Consider the following 16,655-nt stretch of genomic DNA (forward strand, 5'->3'; position numbering starts at 1 on the left):
TCAATGGTTTATACAAGATGATTGGTGATACTCTAATATTCTGAAATTCCAAGTGTTATATGGAAGCCTTAATAGGAAGTACAGGTGTGTACATGTGTGTATATATATCAAATCAAGGTTAGTTATGTAAATGGAAAAATTGAGATAACACATCCTTTTGACTTTCCAAAGACAAGTAGATTTACACAAGTTATCAGAAACAAAATATTTAGTTAAAAACAGACATTATGATTTATATTTTTTATTGGGGGAACCAGCCCCCAATATTTCAATGTAGGTTCTTTTCTGTTTTCCCTAAGTGTCGGCCGGTCTGAGAAATAAAGGGAAAGAGCACAAAAGAGAGAAATTTTAAAGCTGGGTGTCTGGGGAAGACATCACATGTCAGCAGGTTCTGTGATGCCCCCTGAGCCGCAAAACCAGCAAGTTTTTATTATGGATTTCAAAAGTGGAGGGGTGTACGAATAGGGTGTGGGTCACAGAGATCACATGCTTCAAGGGCAATAAAATATCACCAGGCAAATGGGCAGGGCAAGGTCACAAGGCCAGGGTGAAATTAGAATTACTGATGAGGTTCCCTGTCCCACTGTGCATGCCTTGTCATTGATAAACACCTTAATAGGAAACAGGGTTCAAGAGCAGAGAACTGGTCTGATTAGAATTTCGCCAGGCTGGAATTTCCCAATCCTAATAAGCCTGGGGGTGCTGCAGGAGACCAGGGAGTATTTTATCCCTTATCTACAACTGCATAAGACAGACACTCCCAGAGCGGCCATTTTAGAGGCCTCCCCCTGGGAGTGCATTCTTTTCCCAGGGCTATACCTTGCTGAGAAAAAGAATTCAGCAATATTTCTCTTATTTGCTTTTGCAAGAAGAGAAATATGACTCTGTTCTGCCCGGCCCCGCAGACTTCATGGTTATCTCCCTTGTTCCCTGAAAAATCTGTTATCCTGTTCCTTTTCTAGGTGCCCAGGTTTCATATTGTTCAAACACACATGTTCTACAAACCATTTGTGCAGATAACGCAATCATCACAGGATCCTGAAGTGACATACATCCTCAGCTTATGAAGATGATGGGATTAAGAGATTAAAGACAGGCATAGGAAATTATAAGAGTATTGACTGGGGAAGTGATAAATGCCCATGAAATCTTCACAATTTATGTTCAGAGATTGCAGTAAAGACAGGTGTAAGAAATTATAAAAGTATTCATTTGGGGAACTAATAAATGTCCATGAAATCTTCACAATTTATGTTCTGCTCTGGCTTCAACCGGTCCCTCTGTTTGGGGTCCCTGACTTCCTGCAACAATTTTTTGGACAATTACTGTTGCTCAATTCCTCCAACTTTATTTCTATTCATGAAATAGGTTGGATTTGGTTTTATTAGTCCTGGGAAGTTTGAAAATGTATTTGCACAGAAGAAATTTCTCATTCCTTTTTCTAATGGCACCTGTACTTTAAAAAATACATTTTGTAATTATCTAGTGGAAAAGATGATGTCTTGGGAGTATTTTTTTAACCTTACTCTGTTTTCTTAAACTAATTAATTAGAATTAAAAAGTTTCACGTGAAAATTTGGTAACAAAATTCAGCTGTGAACTATGAGCTTCATTGTCATAAACTGTTGGCATTGATTAACTGTAGATGAGGATTACAATGGAGAATCAGGAGTAGGTGTTTCATTTTCTTTAGCCAAATGATCCTCATATGCTGTGGATAGACTTTTAGGTCAGATCAACTTGGGCTTGAATTATAACAATATAATACAGGTGACTTCTGGAAAATTGCTTAATCTCATTAAGCTTCAGTCTCACTTCTGTAAAATGTGAATAACACTGAATATAGAACTGCATTGGTCATAAAATTAAGCTGCATATGAAATGTGTGGGACAATGCTGGTATAGTACTTGTGTTTGTTTTCTGTTGCCACTATGACAAATGACCACAAATTTAGTGGCTTAACACACGCACACTTACTCTCTTACAATTCTAGATGTCATGTCTAAAATAAGTCTCATTAAGGGGCTAAAAGCAAGGCGTCAACAGGGTTGGTTTCCTCTTGCAGCTCCAGGGGAGAATTCACTTCTTTCTCTCACTTCTAGGGATAGTCAAGCATTCCTTGGCTTCTGGCTACATCACCGCTCCAATCTCTGCCTCTGTGGTCACAATCCCTTCTCCTCTACAACAGTGGAGTGTCCCTCTTCCTCCCTCTCATAAGGACACTTGTGATTATGTTTAGGACCCACTGGGATACTCCAGGATGCCTCCCCATCTGAAGATCTTTAATCACGTTTGTAAAGTCCCTTTTACCATATAGGGTAACATTCACAGGTTCCAGGGATTATCAACCTCCCACTGAACTCAATAAATTATCAGTATTTTAAAGTGTGAAGTAGGAACAAAGAATTCGAAATGGAATCTTTTTCTCAAGCTAAGAAAATGATTTGTGGTGGCACAACATGGATTATTCACATACAGAATATTTTATGCACAGATGTATTTTATAGCATATATATAACAATTTTGGAATGCATAAAAATGGCATCTAAAATGTGTAATATTAGATAATTGCTTAAATAAGGCCCAGCTGAGGGAGCAGGGTCATCTAAGTTGGTTACACTTGCTGTAAATATTTTGCAGTATCATTGTGATGGATAAAATGAAGATCTGATAGGTTTCTTTTTTTTGATACAGGGTCTTGCTCTGTTGCCTAGGCTGACCTGTGCAGTGGTACGATTTTGTCTCACTGCAACCTCTGCCTCCTGGGTTCAATTGATCCTGCCACCTCAGCCTCCTGAGTAGCTAGGACTACAGGCCGCACCACCATGCCCAGCTCATTTTTGTATTTTTAGTAGAGAAGGGGTTTCACCATGTTGGCCAGGCTGGTCTGGAACTCCTGACCTCAAGTGATTACCCCACCTTACCCTCTCGAAGTGCTAGGAATACTGGCATGAGCCACCCTGCCGGGCCAGATACATCATTTCCTGCCACTTTGTATCTGAAAGACAAGAGAACTTGAATGAGTTTTTTTCCAAGGTAGCAAGGATGTTGAGCTCTTGGCTCTACTAAATTGTAATTCTTCCAGCATTTAGTATATATGTTTACTGAGTATCTATTAATGGTTTAGCACTGAAGTAGATATTGCCCTTTGGTCTGATAGTATGTTTTTCATTAACTTCTTAGCTGTGTAGTCTTCCCTTGTCTGTTTGCTTTGCTCATATATTTAATACTTTTTCTAGGTTACAGTCTTTAAATGAGCCTTTCAGCTAGTTTTAGACCCCTGGGAACCTCAAGTCTGCTTTATCTGATTAGTGGAGTTAGCTAAATTCTGAGATCCTCTGAAATAGTTGTTCTCACCCATGGGAAATTTTGTACCCCCCGTCCCTCGGCCCCATGACATTTGACAATATCTGGAGACATTTCTGATTTTCATGCCTGGGGCCAGGGAGTGGCCATGGTGTCTAGTGGGTAGAGGTCAGGCACACTGCTTAACATCCCACAATGCATAGCACAATTTCCCCCCAAAGCAGAGAATTATGAGGTTCAAAATGTTAATATTGCTGAGGTTGAGAAACCTTGGTCTAAAATTATATTATCTCGATTAACCTTTGGCATAAATCAAATTGTGAAAAATTTAATGTGTTGTATCTTGGGATTGTGCCAGTAAACACGAGATAAAGACGCTTTTGTGGAGCAGGCAATATTTAGGACTAGAGTGATTTATGACATAAAACTTGAGGGTTTGGAATCTCATTTGGGGAGGGTACTGATTTTCCTCATGGTTGAAAATTAAAATTTTGAAACAAGTCTCACTTATAGGCAGGGTAGAATAATTTATTTTTAAGTAATATGCAGACTTCTGAAAGTGTTGCATGCATACATAGTTTGGCATGCATTATTTTGACCAGGGTTCATATCACACAGCACATTTAATATATATTAAATCATAGCTAAGGAATAGGTGCAGTGATAACTTACAAACAACAATTTACATCAGCTTATGCTTTACAGAGAACTTCCATGTGCATCAGAAAGGAAACAAGTATTTCTGTGCTAGGCATTTTAAATGTTTAATTTCTACAAAACCTAAAGATAGATATTATCTTTATTTTTTAAGATAATAAAATGTAACTTCAGGAAATTAACAGATTTTTCGATTTAATCTTGTACATGCCTGCTTTGTAATCTTGTTTATTTTCAGTTGGTAGATATTTGTTTTGCAGAAATCTTACCTATAAGGACCCAGCAGTGGTAAAGTACAGGAAATGGATACTTTAGTGTTGATCTCTCAGTATGAGAATTGATGGTATTTCATTTACTTATAAGTCTTTCAAAAAGTGCTTCGGCAATATTTTATTTGTGAAATTCTGTAGTGTGTTGTATGTACAGGATAGTGGAAAATATCTAAATTTTGTCAGGAAAAAATGGCAGTGGGGAACTTCTACCATTGTCTTGGGGTGACAGATTTAGAAGGAAATTATTGGCAACAGGGTTTGAATCAATACTTTGAGAAAAAAATGAGTTATAGTTCAGGATATTACAAAGATAACTTTTTGGGATTAAGAAAGAAGTAATTTGTTTTAAAAATATAGTATGGTAGAAAATATTTGTTATTACACTCATACTATTAATAAAACAGGGTCTTGGGAAAGTCTATGAATCACATCAAACCTTAATAGTTTGGTAACCTTGGGAAAGTTTCTTAAGCCTTTGGAGTTGCAGTTTCCTAATGTCAAAATCATTGCATTATTGTGTGGATTAAAGGAGGTAATGTAGAATATGCAACATAATGATTGATATAAAGTGATTAATAAAGGCAATTATTACAACTATTATATTAGATAATTAAGTATAAAGTAGGACCTAAACAGATCACAACTAGAAAACACTTCATTAATACTAGTGCCTTTAAGATTTTTAAACTGTTCGTCAAAAAAATAAATTTTTCAAAGTGTAAGTAAAATAAGTCTTTGTTATAGGACTTCTCATAATTTTAATTTGCTGGTATGTGTATTCAAGAGGACAGCATAGAATTAGTACTCTTAAAAATGTTTTGACCTTCAAACCTATTAAAATGTTGCGAGTTTCTCCTGTTAAATGGTACAGTTTGAGAAACAGTTGGATGAAAACGTATAACCAGGCAACTTTATTTTTATTCCAATATCATGATCCTAAAAGCTAAAAGATTTATATTATCAAATTTTATATTGGTTTTGAGCATGGGATCAAATCTGGAAGGACACCTGAAATGTCTAGTTTAATATTCTTTTAAGTTGTATCTTCAGGAATATCAGTGGTTTGGAGAAGATTTTTGTTGATGTTAATACTCATCTCTACTCTTTGTCCTCCTTTGAAGAGAAGTCACTGGTAATTTAGTAATTGTGTGTGTGGTGTGAATGTGTGTATGAGATGTCAAGATGGGTAAGAAGATGATCCGCTAGTTCACCCTCACCCCTCATCTGCTCCACCTCTCAATAGCACTGTTGACTCTGCCTAGTCTCGACGACATTACATTGCGGTGTGAGTTAAAGGACATAATGTAGAATAGCCCAGATAATGATTGATATAGAGTGTCTGTGTCTTGCTTGCCTGCGCTGTGGTGGTCACTCCTGCCACCCTGGTTGTCCCTTCTGTTGGCCTTGCTGGTTTCTCCCCTATTTCTTAATCCTTAAGTATTGGGTTTGTGAGGGTTCAATCCCTGGACCGCTTCTCTCTCTCTCTACTTCTTTTCTTTTCTTTTCTTTTTCTTTCTTTCTTTTTTTTTTTTTTTTTTGAGATGGAGTTCTACTCTGTCGCCCAGGCTGGAGTGCAGTGGCGCAATCTTGGCTCACTGCAAGCTCCGCCGCCCAGGTTCACTCCATTCTCCTGCCTCAGCCTCCCGAGTAACTGGGACTACAGGCTGCGCCACCGCGCCCGGCTAATTTTTTTTTTTTCTTTTTTTTTTTGGTATTTTTAGTAGAGATGGGGTTTCACTGTGTTAGCCAGGATAGTCTGGATCTCCTGACCTTGTGATCTGCCTGTCTCGGCCTCCCAAAGTGCTGGGATTGCAGGCGTGAGCCACTGCCCCCGGCCTCTCTCTACTTATTTTCTAGGTGATTCCATTCAGTCTTATGAGGTTATATTTCATCTCTATGCTGGTAACTCCACTGATTATGTCTCTAGTCTAAATTTCTACCTTGAGTATCTTATTTGAATGTCTAATTACCAAGTTAACTACTTAACATTTTTACGTTAAGTGTTTCACACTTAACATGTCTAAAAACAAAGCCTATTATTTTCATTGCTGCAGTTACCTGGCATTGTCAACTTTTAAACTGTTTGGAAGATCAGTTTAAAAATCTTAAGGACATAGTATCAATGAAGTGTTTTCTGGTTGTGATCTGTTTAAGTCCTACTTTATACTTAATTATGTAATATAATACTTGCCTTTATTAATCACAGGAGAAAAATCATGTGTAAGTTTATTTGGTTGACATCTAGTCTCTCCCTCAACACATTTTATATAACCGAATGTCATAACTCCATTTAATAAACAGATCATACATAGTGGATACTAAATTCTGTATTCAGTAGTCACCTTAATATACACTGTTTCTGGTTTACCATCTAACGAGGAGATACATGTGAGTCTCAGTTGTGAAGTCAGCTTTATGTAGTAACAGGCATTTTACAAAAAGTAGAAAAGAAGCATGATAAGTCTCTGGTTGAGAGGGTTAGGGATGAAACCTACCTTTCGGCTTCTGCAGCGGCACTCTTCTGTTGTGTTACTTAAGTGTGACTGTGTGCCAGTGTCTTTGAATGCATGTGTGTGTGGTTTGTTTCTCTTCAAGTGAAACAGTGCTATTCTTAGTAATGTGTGGGAGAGCTGTGAAATTTAATAACAAATTATTTTTAACAAGAGGGTACTTATTCACTTGTCAAGATTGGAATAAGCATTATGTTGCTAGGGCAAAGTGTTGAATTTCTAAGTTTTTTCTCAAATAAGTAAGTACAGAAATTGTCAGGTTCATGTATTTGGGCTCACTGATTGTCTCCGGGGATGATGTTATTTTCTCAAGTGTCACTTTAATAGTTTCCACAATGATTATAGCGTGTTTGTAGCAATGGCAGATTAAAACCAATGAGTCACACGCCTCTAACGTCACTGAGAGGTTGTCAAATGGAATGCAGCTTCATTTTTAGGAATGAAGGTGGGAGGGAAGGAGGAAGGTTCTGTTTCTTACTTTTCGTTTTAATGCAGCTTGCTTTTTTTGAGAGAAGGAAAGAAGTGAAATATTCTAAGAATTCATCTTCAACTTGTTTTATTCACGTATCTCTTTTGTTTGACACAGTGATGAGAGAATAGTGATTGCACTTTTCTCTATTTTAAATAATGTGATGGATGAGCTTCCACTAATAGAACAATAGAACCTCATTTAGTGGAACAAGAAGCCCAGTACCTGATGTATTCCTAAATTCCTTTTTTGATTCCTAGGTTTTGAAGAGCAATGACTCCTTCCCTTAGAGACAGTGGTATTAGAAATTATTTTCTCATTATGTCTCTTAAAATTTCACTTAGTACATTCAGGGTTTCTTATGACACCTACATTTTTCTCCCATTTGCAGATAGACTGGCTTGTTGCATATATAAAAATGAGGCCAGGAGTTTGAGACCAGCCTGGCCAACATGGTGAAACCCCATCTCTACTAAAAATACACAAAATTAGCCGAGCTTGGTGGCAGGCTCCTGTAATCCCAGGTGCTTGGGAGGCTGAGGCAGGAGAATCACTTTAACCTGGGAGATGGAGGTTGCAGTGAGCTGAGATCATACCATTGCACCAGCCTGGGCAAAAAGAGCAAAACTCTGCCAAAAAAAAAAAACAAAAACAAAAAACAAACAAAAAAAACCCCACTGCTCTGTCCTCAGAAAAACTTCTGCTTTGAATTTTCCCTACTGTCTCCCACTGCCACATGTGCATCCGCTCTTGCCCCAGACATATCTTACATATTTAAACCAGATGCAGTCTATATACTTTTTCTTCCTGTGACTGCTTATGAAATCATGATTCAGGGCCTCATTTCTTGATTTTTTTTAAAAGTTGTGAACAGGTGGCCAAACTGCATAAGCAACAACTGGAGAGCAGAGATTACTTAGTGGCTTGGAGAGGGACCAAGTATCTTGTGAGCCCAGCTCTTCTAATATCAGTCCGGTTTCCCAAGAGGCAACTCCCAGGTCAGCTGGTGCCACCCAGGGCAGGGCAGGGCTGGAACTGGCTTTTGAAGGGTTGGGTCCGTAGGAAGAATCCACGCCTTGCTCTGGGAAGTGGACTCAGGAAGTAGAGGCCTGGGGACAGAATCACTCATGAGTTGCAGTTGTTCTGGGCAACAAAGCAAGGCGGATACTTATTCTGGTAGCAGGGTGGAGTTTGAACTGGGCAGTTACCTCTGCTTGAGCCCTAAGAATTTCAGATTCCCTGTCAACCATGGAGGCATGGGCTGGAAGCTGGGTGTGGGGGCAGGTGAGTTCAAACTTCTTACCTTTTCTATTAGGATATGGATAAATCTTCCCCAGGGATTCTTTGGACAAAAGCATTCCCACTCTGTCAACAATTCTAGCTTGAGCTTTTAATCATGCATGTTTCCCTGTATAATGATTCAGTCAGAAAACTGTATTTGATCTTAAACAAGGTTGGCTTGGACAGGATAGGGGCTGGGATTTGGGGAGAAGAGATGATTTTGGAGCATAAAGAATTCAACTCCTAGGAGGTTATGTTATTCAGGCAGAGCATGGGGAGATCAGGCCTTCCAATGTTGCAAATGAGAATGCTGGTACCTTGAGGAAGAGGGGTACTGAGAAGACATGCGAGAGCAACACAGAGCAGTGGGATTCTGTGGCAAATTCTATGAAGCTTTACTCCCATGTGGGGAAAAATTTCTTCCGTCTGTCTTGGCCCCGATCTGTTGAGCTGGTTCTGTGAGTGGCTTTGGTAGCTCATATGTGAACATTTAAATGCTTGGCTGTTCTTAGCTAGGCCTTTGATGGACTCCGGAATACAACCATGTGGCCAGCGTGGCTCCAGCTCCCTGCTGTCGGGGCCCACACGCAGACTCCTTAGAGTATGCTCCAAACATACTCTGGGGAAGGCGATGCTGGGTGCATGTGCATGGGCCCAGAGTTAGCTCCTTGGATAAACAGAAGGTATTTGGAAATATTTTTGATGCAGCCCTAGCCCTAGAACATAACTGGCTGGTGCACTGTGGTAAAACTATAATCTCATCCATTAGCACCTTATTCCCAAACTCGATCATAAATGAAGATAGATTTTGGCTGTGTAGGCACCTTTTTCCTCAGATTTTGGAAAATTTAAGGGTATTTGGCCAAGGCAGGCCCTAGTAAACCAAGGATGTGTGGGGAGGGCTGGCTTGGGGCCAACATGGAAGTTTGGACAATGATAATACCATGCCAGTGTGCCTTGCTCTTGGTTTAACCTTCTAGATACTATTTCTTATCCTTGTTTAAAGCCTTCCATGGCAAAAGGGCAAGGAAAGTATAACATAAAAGAGTGCCTTGAATCATTCTTCACAGAAATTTCTCTTCTGAGGAGGAAAACTGTGTGTGTGGGGTGGAAGGGGCAGAGTTGACTGTCCTCCAGCCACTGCCCTGTTCCCTAGTAGTTTGGTTGAGGTGGATAATTTTAAGGAATAGCCTTGAATTGTCTCACTCACTTGTTCTGCTTTGATTAAGCATTCTTTAAATCTCTCACTAAAGCCCAGTGAGGCTGGTACTGTTGTTCCAATTTTATAGGCGAGGCTTTGGAGACAGTGAAGTGATGCAGTCAAGTTCTCACAGCTAGCGGAAGTGCAGCCAGAATTTGCACACTGGAGGTCTGAACCCTAAAGTCCTGCACTCGACCAAGCTTCTTCCTCAGGGAAGGACCCGGTCTGGGATCCCTGAAGAGCCACAGCATCTGTGTGAACTTTTTTCCCCTTGGTCCTTTGGTTAGAAATGATAGTTCTTGACTGATTTGCTACTAGTATTTTAAAACCTTTGGATAAAGAAAAGAGAATCAGACCTAGAGCTTCCTGGTTCTAAGGCAACATAGTAGCAGTTAGGATAAGATGATTACAGCTGGATGAGTTCACCTGAGAGCTTGGGGCTCCCTTGTTCCTACTCTCTGGCAGAAAGCTCAGATGTCCATGGTGGGCTTATAGTTTCTGGCCCTTTGCCAGGAAGCAAAGGAATCATCAGAGCTATTCCATTAATAGAGTGGAATATTATATCTATGCTATATTTGCTATTTCTTAAATATTAAACATTTAAAAGTTAATGTGTGATCCAAGTATAGAGTAAGGGCTGTTAACATACCCAAGATAGGTATTTTTTTTTTGCAACTATTAATATTTCATATCTACCCTTATTATTATTATTTTTTCTCGAGATGGAATTGCCCAGGCTGGAGTGCAGTGGCGTGATCTCAGCTCACTGCAAGCTCCGCCTCCTGCATATCTACCCATTTTTAATGCAGATTTGGGTTTCAGTGCAGGTATGGGTTCTTTGGGCTCTGTCTTTCAGAGCTCTGTTAGGAAGCTTTTTCATCACATAGGCCAGCATGGAAGCTTTGTATTCAGTCCTTTGAAGTTTGTACAAAGCACTTTGATCTTTGTTTCTGTATCTGTTTTTTGGAGGGATTATTGATTTGATTCTAAAGAATTCCATTTTATTGCAATTTAAGGATAACAGCTTAGTAAGAAGCATAATTATGAGTATGAATACAATTTGAGTCAAAATTGGACATATTTTAAGTAGGTTAATGCAATTTAATTGTTCTCTGACATAGTATGAGTATTTATTGTCCCCTGAGCTTTTATCATTTCAGGCTTTTTCTTGCTAATTTACATTTCTATAGGTTAAATAAACTATTTAACCAGAGTTTGAGAGCATCTGTGTGCCATGTACTGTGCAAGGCATTTTTAATCAAATATTTTTATGTGCTTGCCAAGTGGTAGACCCTGTCTTAAGGCAGTTGGAATATGGCAGTGAACAAAATCACAAAAGTTTTTGGATTCAGGTAGAGGAGAGAAAAAAATCATAAGGTAGACGGTTATAAATACAAAAATAAAGCACGGATGAGAGATTGGGCGTGTCAGGTGGGCTAGTTGCAATTCTAAATATTGGGGCCTAGTGATGGGCCTTGCCGTCACATAGCTTCCAGCCTTGTAGTAATTGTTGTTCTTTGATCATAGTGTAGAGTAAGGGCTATCAACACACCCAAGATAGGTATTTTTTGAAACTATTAATATTTCATCTGTACCCATTTTTATTGTAGATTTGGGTTTCAATGCAGGTATAGGTTCTTCTGTCTCTCCCCTCCCCCTCTGCCCCCTCTCTCTTCTCTTCCTTTTTTTGAGACAGGGTCTCACTTTGTCGCCCAGGCTGGAGTGCAGTAGTGCGGTCATAGGTCACTGCAGCCTTGAATTCCTGGGTTCAAGAGATCCTTCTGTCCTCAGCCTCCCAAGTAGCTGGAACTATAGGCATGTGCTACTGTGCCTAGCTAATTTTTACATTGTTTAAGAGACAGGGTCTTGCTGTGTTTTCTAGGCTGTTAATTTTAAGCTCCTGGACTCAAGTGATCCTCCCATCTAGGTGTTTCAAAGTGTTGGGATTATAGGAATGAGCCACTGTGCCTGGCTTGTTTCTTGATGAACACTTCACCATTAGAAGGAAATGTCCTTCTAATCTACTGAAACAGAGCACATTATCCCTGCTTTGTCCAGAAGGAAACCAAAGCTTTGAGAGTCAAGTAAATTGCTGAATGAACACGGTGAGACCCAGATCTGACTCTAAAGCCCATGCACTTGAAGATAGTGTCAGACCATGTCAACTTTGGACATATTTGTTATAGAAGAATTATCCAACTTTGGAGCTAAGGCCGTCTTATATTTCATTCTGAGGTGTTGTGCAGTAAGTTGGCTGGTTCATGGAGTGTGTGTGTTACCTGCGTTACTGTGAACTTCCCCTTCACCATTGCAGTTGTTCTATTTTAAAGGACTTTGGGTTATGCCCTGTGGCCACATGACAAGCAAAGGAGCTGCTTGGTTACCGACTTCCATGCAGTGGGTTACATTTGTATGTGGGAGAGTAAACTCTGTTTACTCCAGCAAATCATTGACTACTTGAATTCCTGGCATTGCATTTCAAAGATAGGACACTAATTTGGCTGGTCCATGTATCATGTCCAAGAGCATGTTATAAATGCTCATATTTAGAAGGGAATGTAAAGTGAGTAAAAGGTAATAATGGAAAGGTCACTGCTTATTGTGTTTATCACAGATTAGGACATCACTTGTATTTCTAATGATTGTTTTATCATGATAAAAAGTGAAAAGCAAATGAGTGTGTTGGATTAGAAACCTTTATGAGGACTGTGGAAATGAGGTCAGGGGTTCAAGAGAGCTCTGTTTTTCCTTCTGCCTTGAGTGTGCTTATGATCAAAGTGGGAGGATGTTCAGCCCAGTGCATTCTTTGTCTTGGGCATTGATGGTTCTTTTGTGCTTTGGCTAATTTAATGTTTGACATATGTATATTGGTTATTAGTCTAAAAAAGGGGCTATATATTTGCAACTCTGCTATTTTTTGTTGTCAGTTTCTAGTGACTTTCCCCACTTACTACTTCTAAGTTAAAGTGCTGGGTTGGTTGTTTGCTTGTTTGTTTGAGATGGAGTCTTGCTCTTGTCGCCCAGGCTGGAATGCAGTGGCGCAATCTCAGCTCACTGCAACCTCTGCCTCCTGGGTTCAAGCTGTTTTCCTGCCTCAGCCTCCTGAGTAGCTGGAATTACAGGCACCGACCACCACGCCCGGCTAATTTTTGTCCTTTTAGTAGACGCAGGGTTTCCCCGTGTTGGCCAGGCTGGTCTCGAACTCCTGACCTCAGGGACTGTGCCTGCCTCAGCCTCCCAAAGTGCTGGGATTACAGGCATGAGCCACTGCACCCAGCCATTGCTGTGGATTTTTATAAGATAATTTTCTTTTTACTCAAGAGATAAGCTATGGTTTGAGCACATGGGCTGTGGAATTTATTCTACTTGTTTACTTTTTTGAAGGATAATATACAGAAAAGTATACATATTATAAATGTACAACGTAAATACTTTTTGGAAACTGAGCACACCTAGGTAGCCAGCTTCCAGATTGAAGCATAAACAGTTGGCATCCTAGTGCCCCATCCCCTTCTAATCTCTTCTGTCATTCTCTTCCCACAAGGGTTACCACTGCCCTGACTTCTAACAGCATTTTTTTGTTCAGCCTGTCTTTGTACTTTATAGGAATAGAATAATACAACTGGAACTCTTTTGCATTTGGCTTCTTTTTCTTTCCATTATTTGAGAGGTTGAACTTGTGGTTGAATGTAGTTGAAGGTTATTTTCATTGCCATATGATATTTCATTATGTGGATATGCCATAATTTATCTATTATAATGTTAAAGACATCGACCCTGCTTCTAGTTTTTGTTGTGATGAATAGTACTGTCATAAACATTCTTGTATATAACTTTTTGTCAACATATGTAAGCGTTTATGTTGGATGTATACCTAGGAATGGAATTATTAGGTTGTATAATATCAATGTATTTAGCTTGAATACATATTACCAAGTGACTTAAGAGTTTAAGTAGTTGTACCAATTTACATTTCCATCAGTAGTGTGAGAGTTCATGAATTTCATTGTTGAGATGTTGTTTTGGGAGGTGGGTGAGAGGTGCATGCTATTCTTAGGTTCATTTCAGTACATGTTTGTTTTCTGAAAAGGAGTGGTCTTAGTTCCCTTGTTGATTCTTTGAAAGTTAAGTTAAAAATTTGTCTCTGTGTACTCACATTCTCCTTTTATTTTTTCTTTGTATATATGAATATATATGTGTTTTATGTTGATGTCTTCTACATGCATATATAGATGTGTGTATATTTTATCTTGAAATATACTACTGTACTGTTAGACTGGACAGGCCACTTAGAAGCTTTCTCACTCAGGCTTCTACAAGTCTCTGAATTCACACCCATCCTGCTTAAGTGTCTCTAATGAGGGGAAGTGCTTTCTTTTTAGGATGACCCATCCCTTTGTGAAGAAGCATTTTGTTGCTTCTTCAACACTGTGGTGACATCTGCCTCTTTTTAACTTCTCCCATAAGTATCATGCCCTTTCATATGTGAGCAAAAAACCCATGATTCTTATAATACAGTGAAGTTTATTCAGGCAGAGGTTCATGGCTGTTTTTTAAACTGCCACTTTTCAACATTTGCAGGGTCAAAGTCTCTGAGCAGTTTGTTCTGGGGAACTTGGATGAAAAACCCTATGGATGATGGCAAAAAAAAAAAAAAAAACCTCAGTGCAAAGTCGCTTTTATTTTTCTTTGTGTGTGTATGTTTTTTGTTTGTTTGTTTGTTGTTGTTGTTTTGATATGGAGTCTTGCTCTGTCGCCCAGGCTGGAGTGCAGTGGCCCAATCTTGGCTCACTGCAAGCTCTGCCTCCTGGGTTCACACCATTCTCCTGCCTCAGCCTCCCGAGTAGCTGGGACTACAGGCGTCTGCCACCACGCCCGGCTAATTTTTTTTTAATTTTTAGTAGAAATGGGGTTTCACCGTGTTAACCAGGATGGTCTCAATCTCCTGACCTCATGATCCACCCGCCTCGGCCTCCCAAAGTGCTGGGATTACAGGTGTGAGCCACCACACCCGCCTCTTTGTGTTTTTAAGGTTTTTTTCCCCCCATTTCCCAGTTTTTCTTTCATGAACACACTGATCCCCCCTCATTGGGTTTAAACCTTATTTAAGAAAGAAATACAAAAAATGCATATAACGTATTTAAAAATTAGACTAAAATGAAAAAACAGCACTGCTTTTTATAGAAAACTGACAATTATATTAATGAATATCAATGAATACAGAAAATCAATGCATTATACTTTTGTCGAATCAATGCATATGGAAAAATTCTTCTGATGGAGATAATATGAGCTCTAAGAGATTTGAACTTCCATGTGATATTAATATTCATAGAATTTTAGAATAAAAATGAGTTTTTTTCTAGCTATAATTAATAATTTAAAGTTCACGGATATTACCTAATAGATATTTTCTTTCTTTACAGGCAAGAAGAGACTGATAGGAGAGTGAAAAATGTAAGATACATTTACCTTAATGTAGCATTATAGGTGGTTTTCACTTCCATGTTCTGTAAGAAGGCAGTGAATCTAAAAGTATACTCTACATCTCTTTTCTAATTAAATTTTTGGTTACAGACCAATCAGTTACAAACAGTAGGTATGTTTAAATATATGTATTACAATATATGGTTAGATTGTTCAGCTCCCACTTATAAGGGAGAACATGTGGTATTTGGTTTTCTGCTCCTCCATTAGTTTGCTGAGGATAATGGCTTCCAGCTCTGACCATGTCCCTGCAAAGGACATGATCTTGTTTCTTTTAATGGCTGCATCGTATTCCAGAGCTGAACAATGAGAACTCATGGACAGAGAGAGGGGAACAGCACACATTAGGGCCTGTCAGGTGATGGGGGAAGGAGAGCCTCAGGATAAATAGCTAATGCATGTGGGACTTAATAGCCAGGTGATGGGTTGATAGGGGCAGCAAACCACAATGGCACACGTTTACCTACGTAACAAACCTGCACATCCTGCACATGTATCCCAGAACTTAAAATAAAATAAAATTTAAAAACAATTGGTTAGAGTGGTATAAGAGGATAGGTTACATTTAGGAAGCTGTTTGTTATGTGTTAGTAATATGCTAAAGGCAAGTAAACATATTTTAAGATTTTTATGGGAGTAAATAGGAAACTACCAATTTAGACTTTAAGGAAAAGCACTGAATGTTTAAGGGCCCTGGGTAATTGATCAATGTAGACTCATATGTCTTACAATATTTTATGGAAATTGCAAGAATATCTAAAAATGTTGCAGCTTTATTAAAAAGTTTAACATCCTTATTAAGGAAGCTGAGAATTACTGATGTTTAGGTGATCATTCTGTAAGTTCAATGAAAAAATATTGATTGCTTTAAAAGTTTCATTTGTGTTTTCTCTTATTTTTTTCCCTCTTCATATATACTAGTAGAGTATATGCATGACTACCTTTTGGAGTCTGGACTTTTGGTCTAAGAACTTGCTCAGAGACAGGAAAATGTAGCAAGAAAAATTAAGATTTGTAATGCCTTTTCCCTTTCCCATAAACTTAAAAGAAAGTCTACTTTGCACCCACAGAGTAATATGTGCTATCATTTATCTACAGTACTCACCTACATTTGAGCTTGCAGTTGGTTGCTAATCGACTGATCTTGTTATTCATGGATTTTTTTTTTTTTTTTTTTTTTTTTTAAGGTTTTGATAACATTGTACTGGCTGGGAAGAAAAGCACAAAGCAACCCATACTATAATGGTCCCCATCTTAATTTGAAAGCGTTTGAGAATCTTTTAGGACAAGCCCTGACGAAGGTAAGTAAACTACATCTGTGTGAGATTACTGGTGTAATACAGTATCACTACTTTCCCTTCCTCCTCTCTTCTTCTTCTCCTTTTCCTCTGTAACAAATATGGCAACTCTGACTCTCTTTGTCCCACTCTCGATTGGACTGAGTAAAGAGGAATGTTACTCATTTCCTGGC

At 38.9% G+C, this 16,655-nt stretch overlaps 1 protein-coding gene across 6 annotated transcripts in view; it reads left to right on the forward strand.

Annotated features, from left to right (window-relative positions):
• The window catches only part of LMO7 (LIM domain 7), a 219,327-nt gene that overhangs the window by 139,408 nt on the left and 63,264 nt on the right, over nucleotides 1-16,655 (forward strand). For all 6 annotated transcript variants that reach the window (XM_073014398.1, XM_073014399.1, XM_038007757.2 and 3 more), the window contains 2 exons: nucleotides 15,124-15,154; nucleotides 16,372-16,485. In XM_073014398.1, coding sequence (XP_072870499.1) covers nucleotides 15,124-15,154; nucleotides 16,372-16,485 — 145 coding nt within the window. The remainder of the gene's footprint in view (nucleotides 1-15,123; nucleotides 15,155-16,371; nucleotides 16,486-16,655) is intronic.

Source organism: Chlorocebus sabaeus, chromosome 3, assembly GCF_047675955.1.
Source record: "Chlorocebus sabaeus isolate Y175 chromosome 3, mChlSab1.0.hap1, whole genome shotgun sequence".
Lineage (NCBI taxonomy): Eukaryota > Metazoa > Chordata > Mammalia > Primates > Cercopithecidae > Chlorocebus > Chlorocebus sabaeus.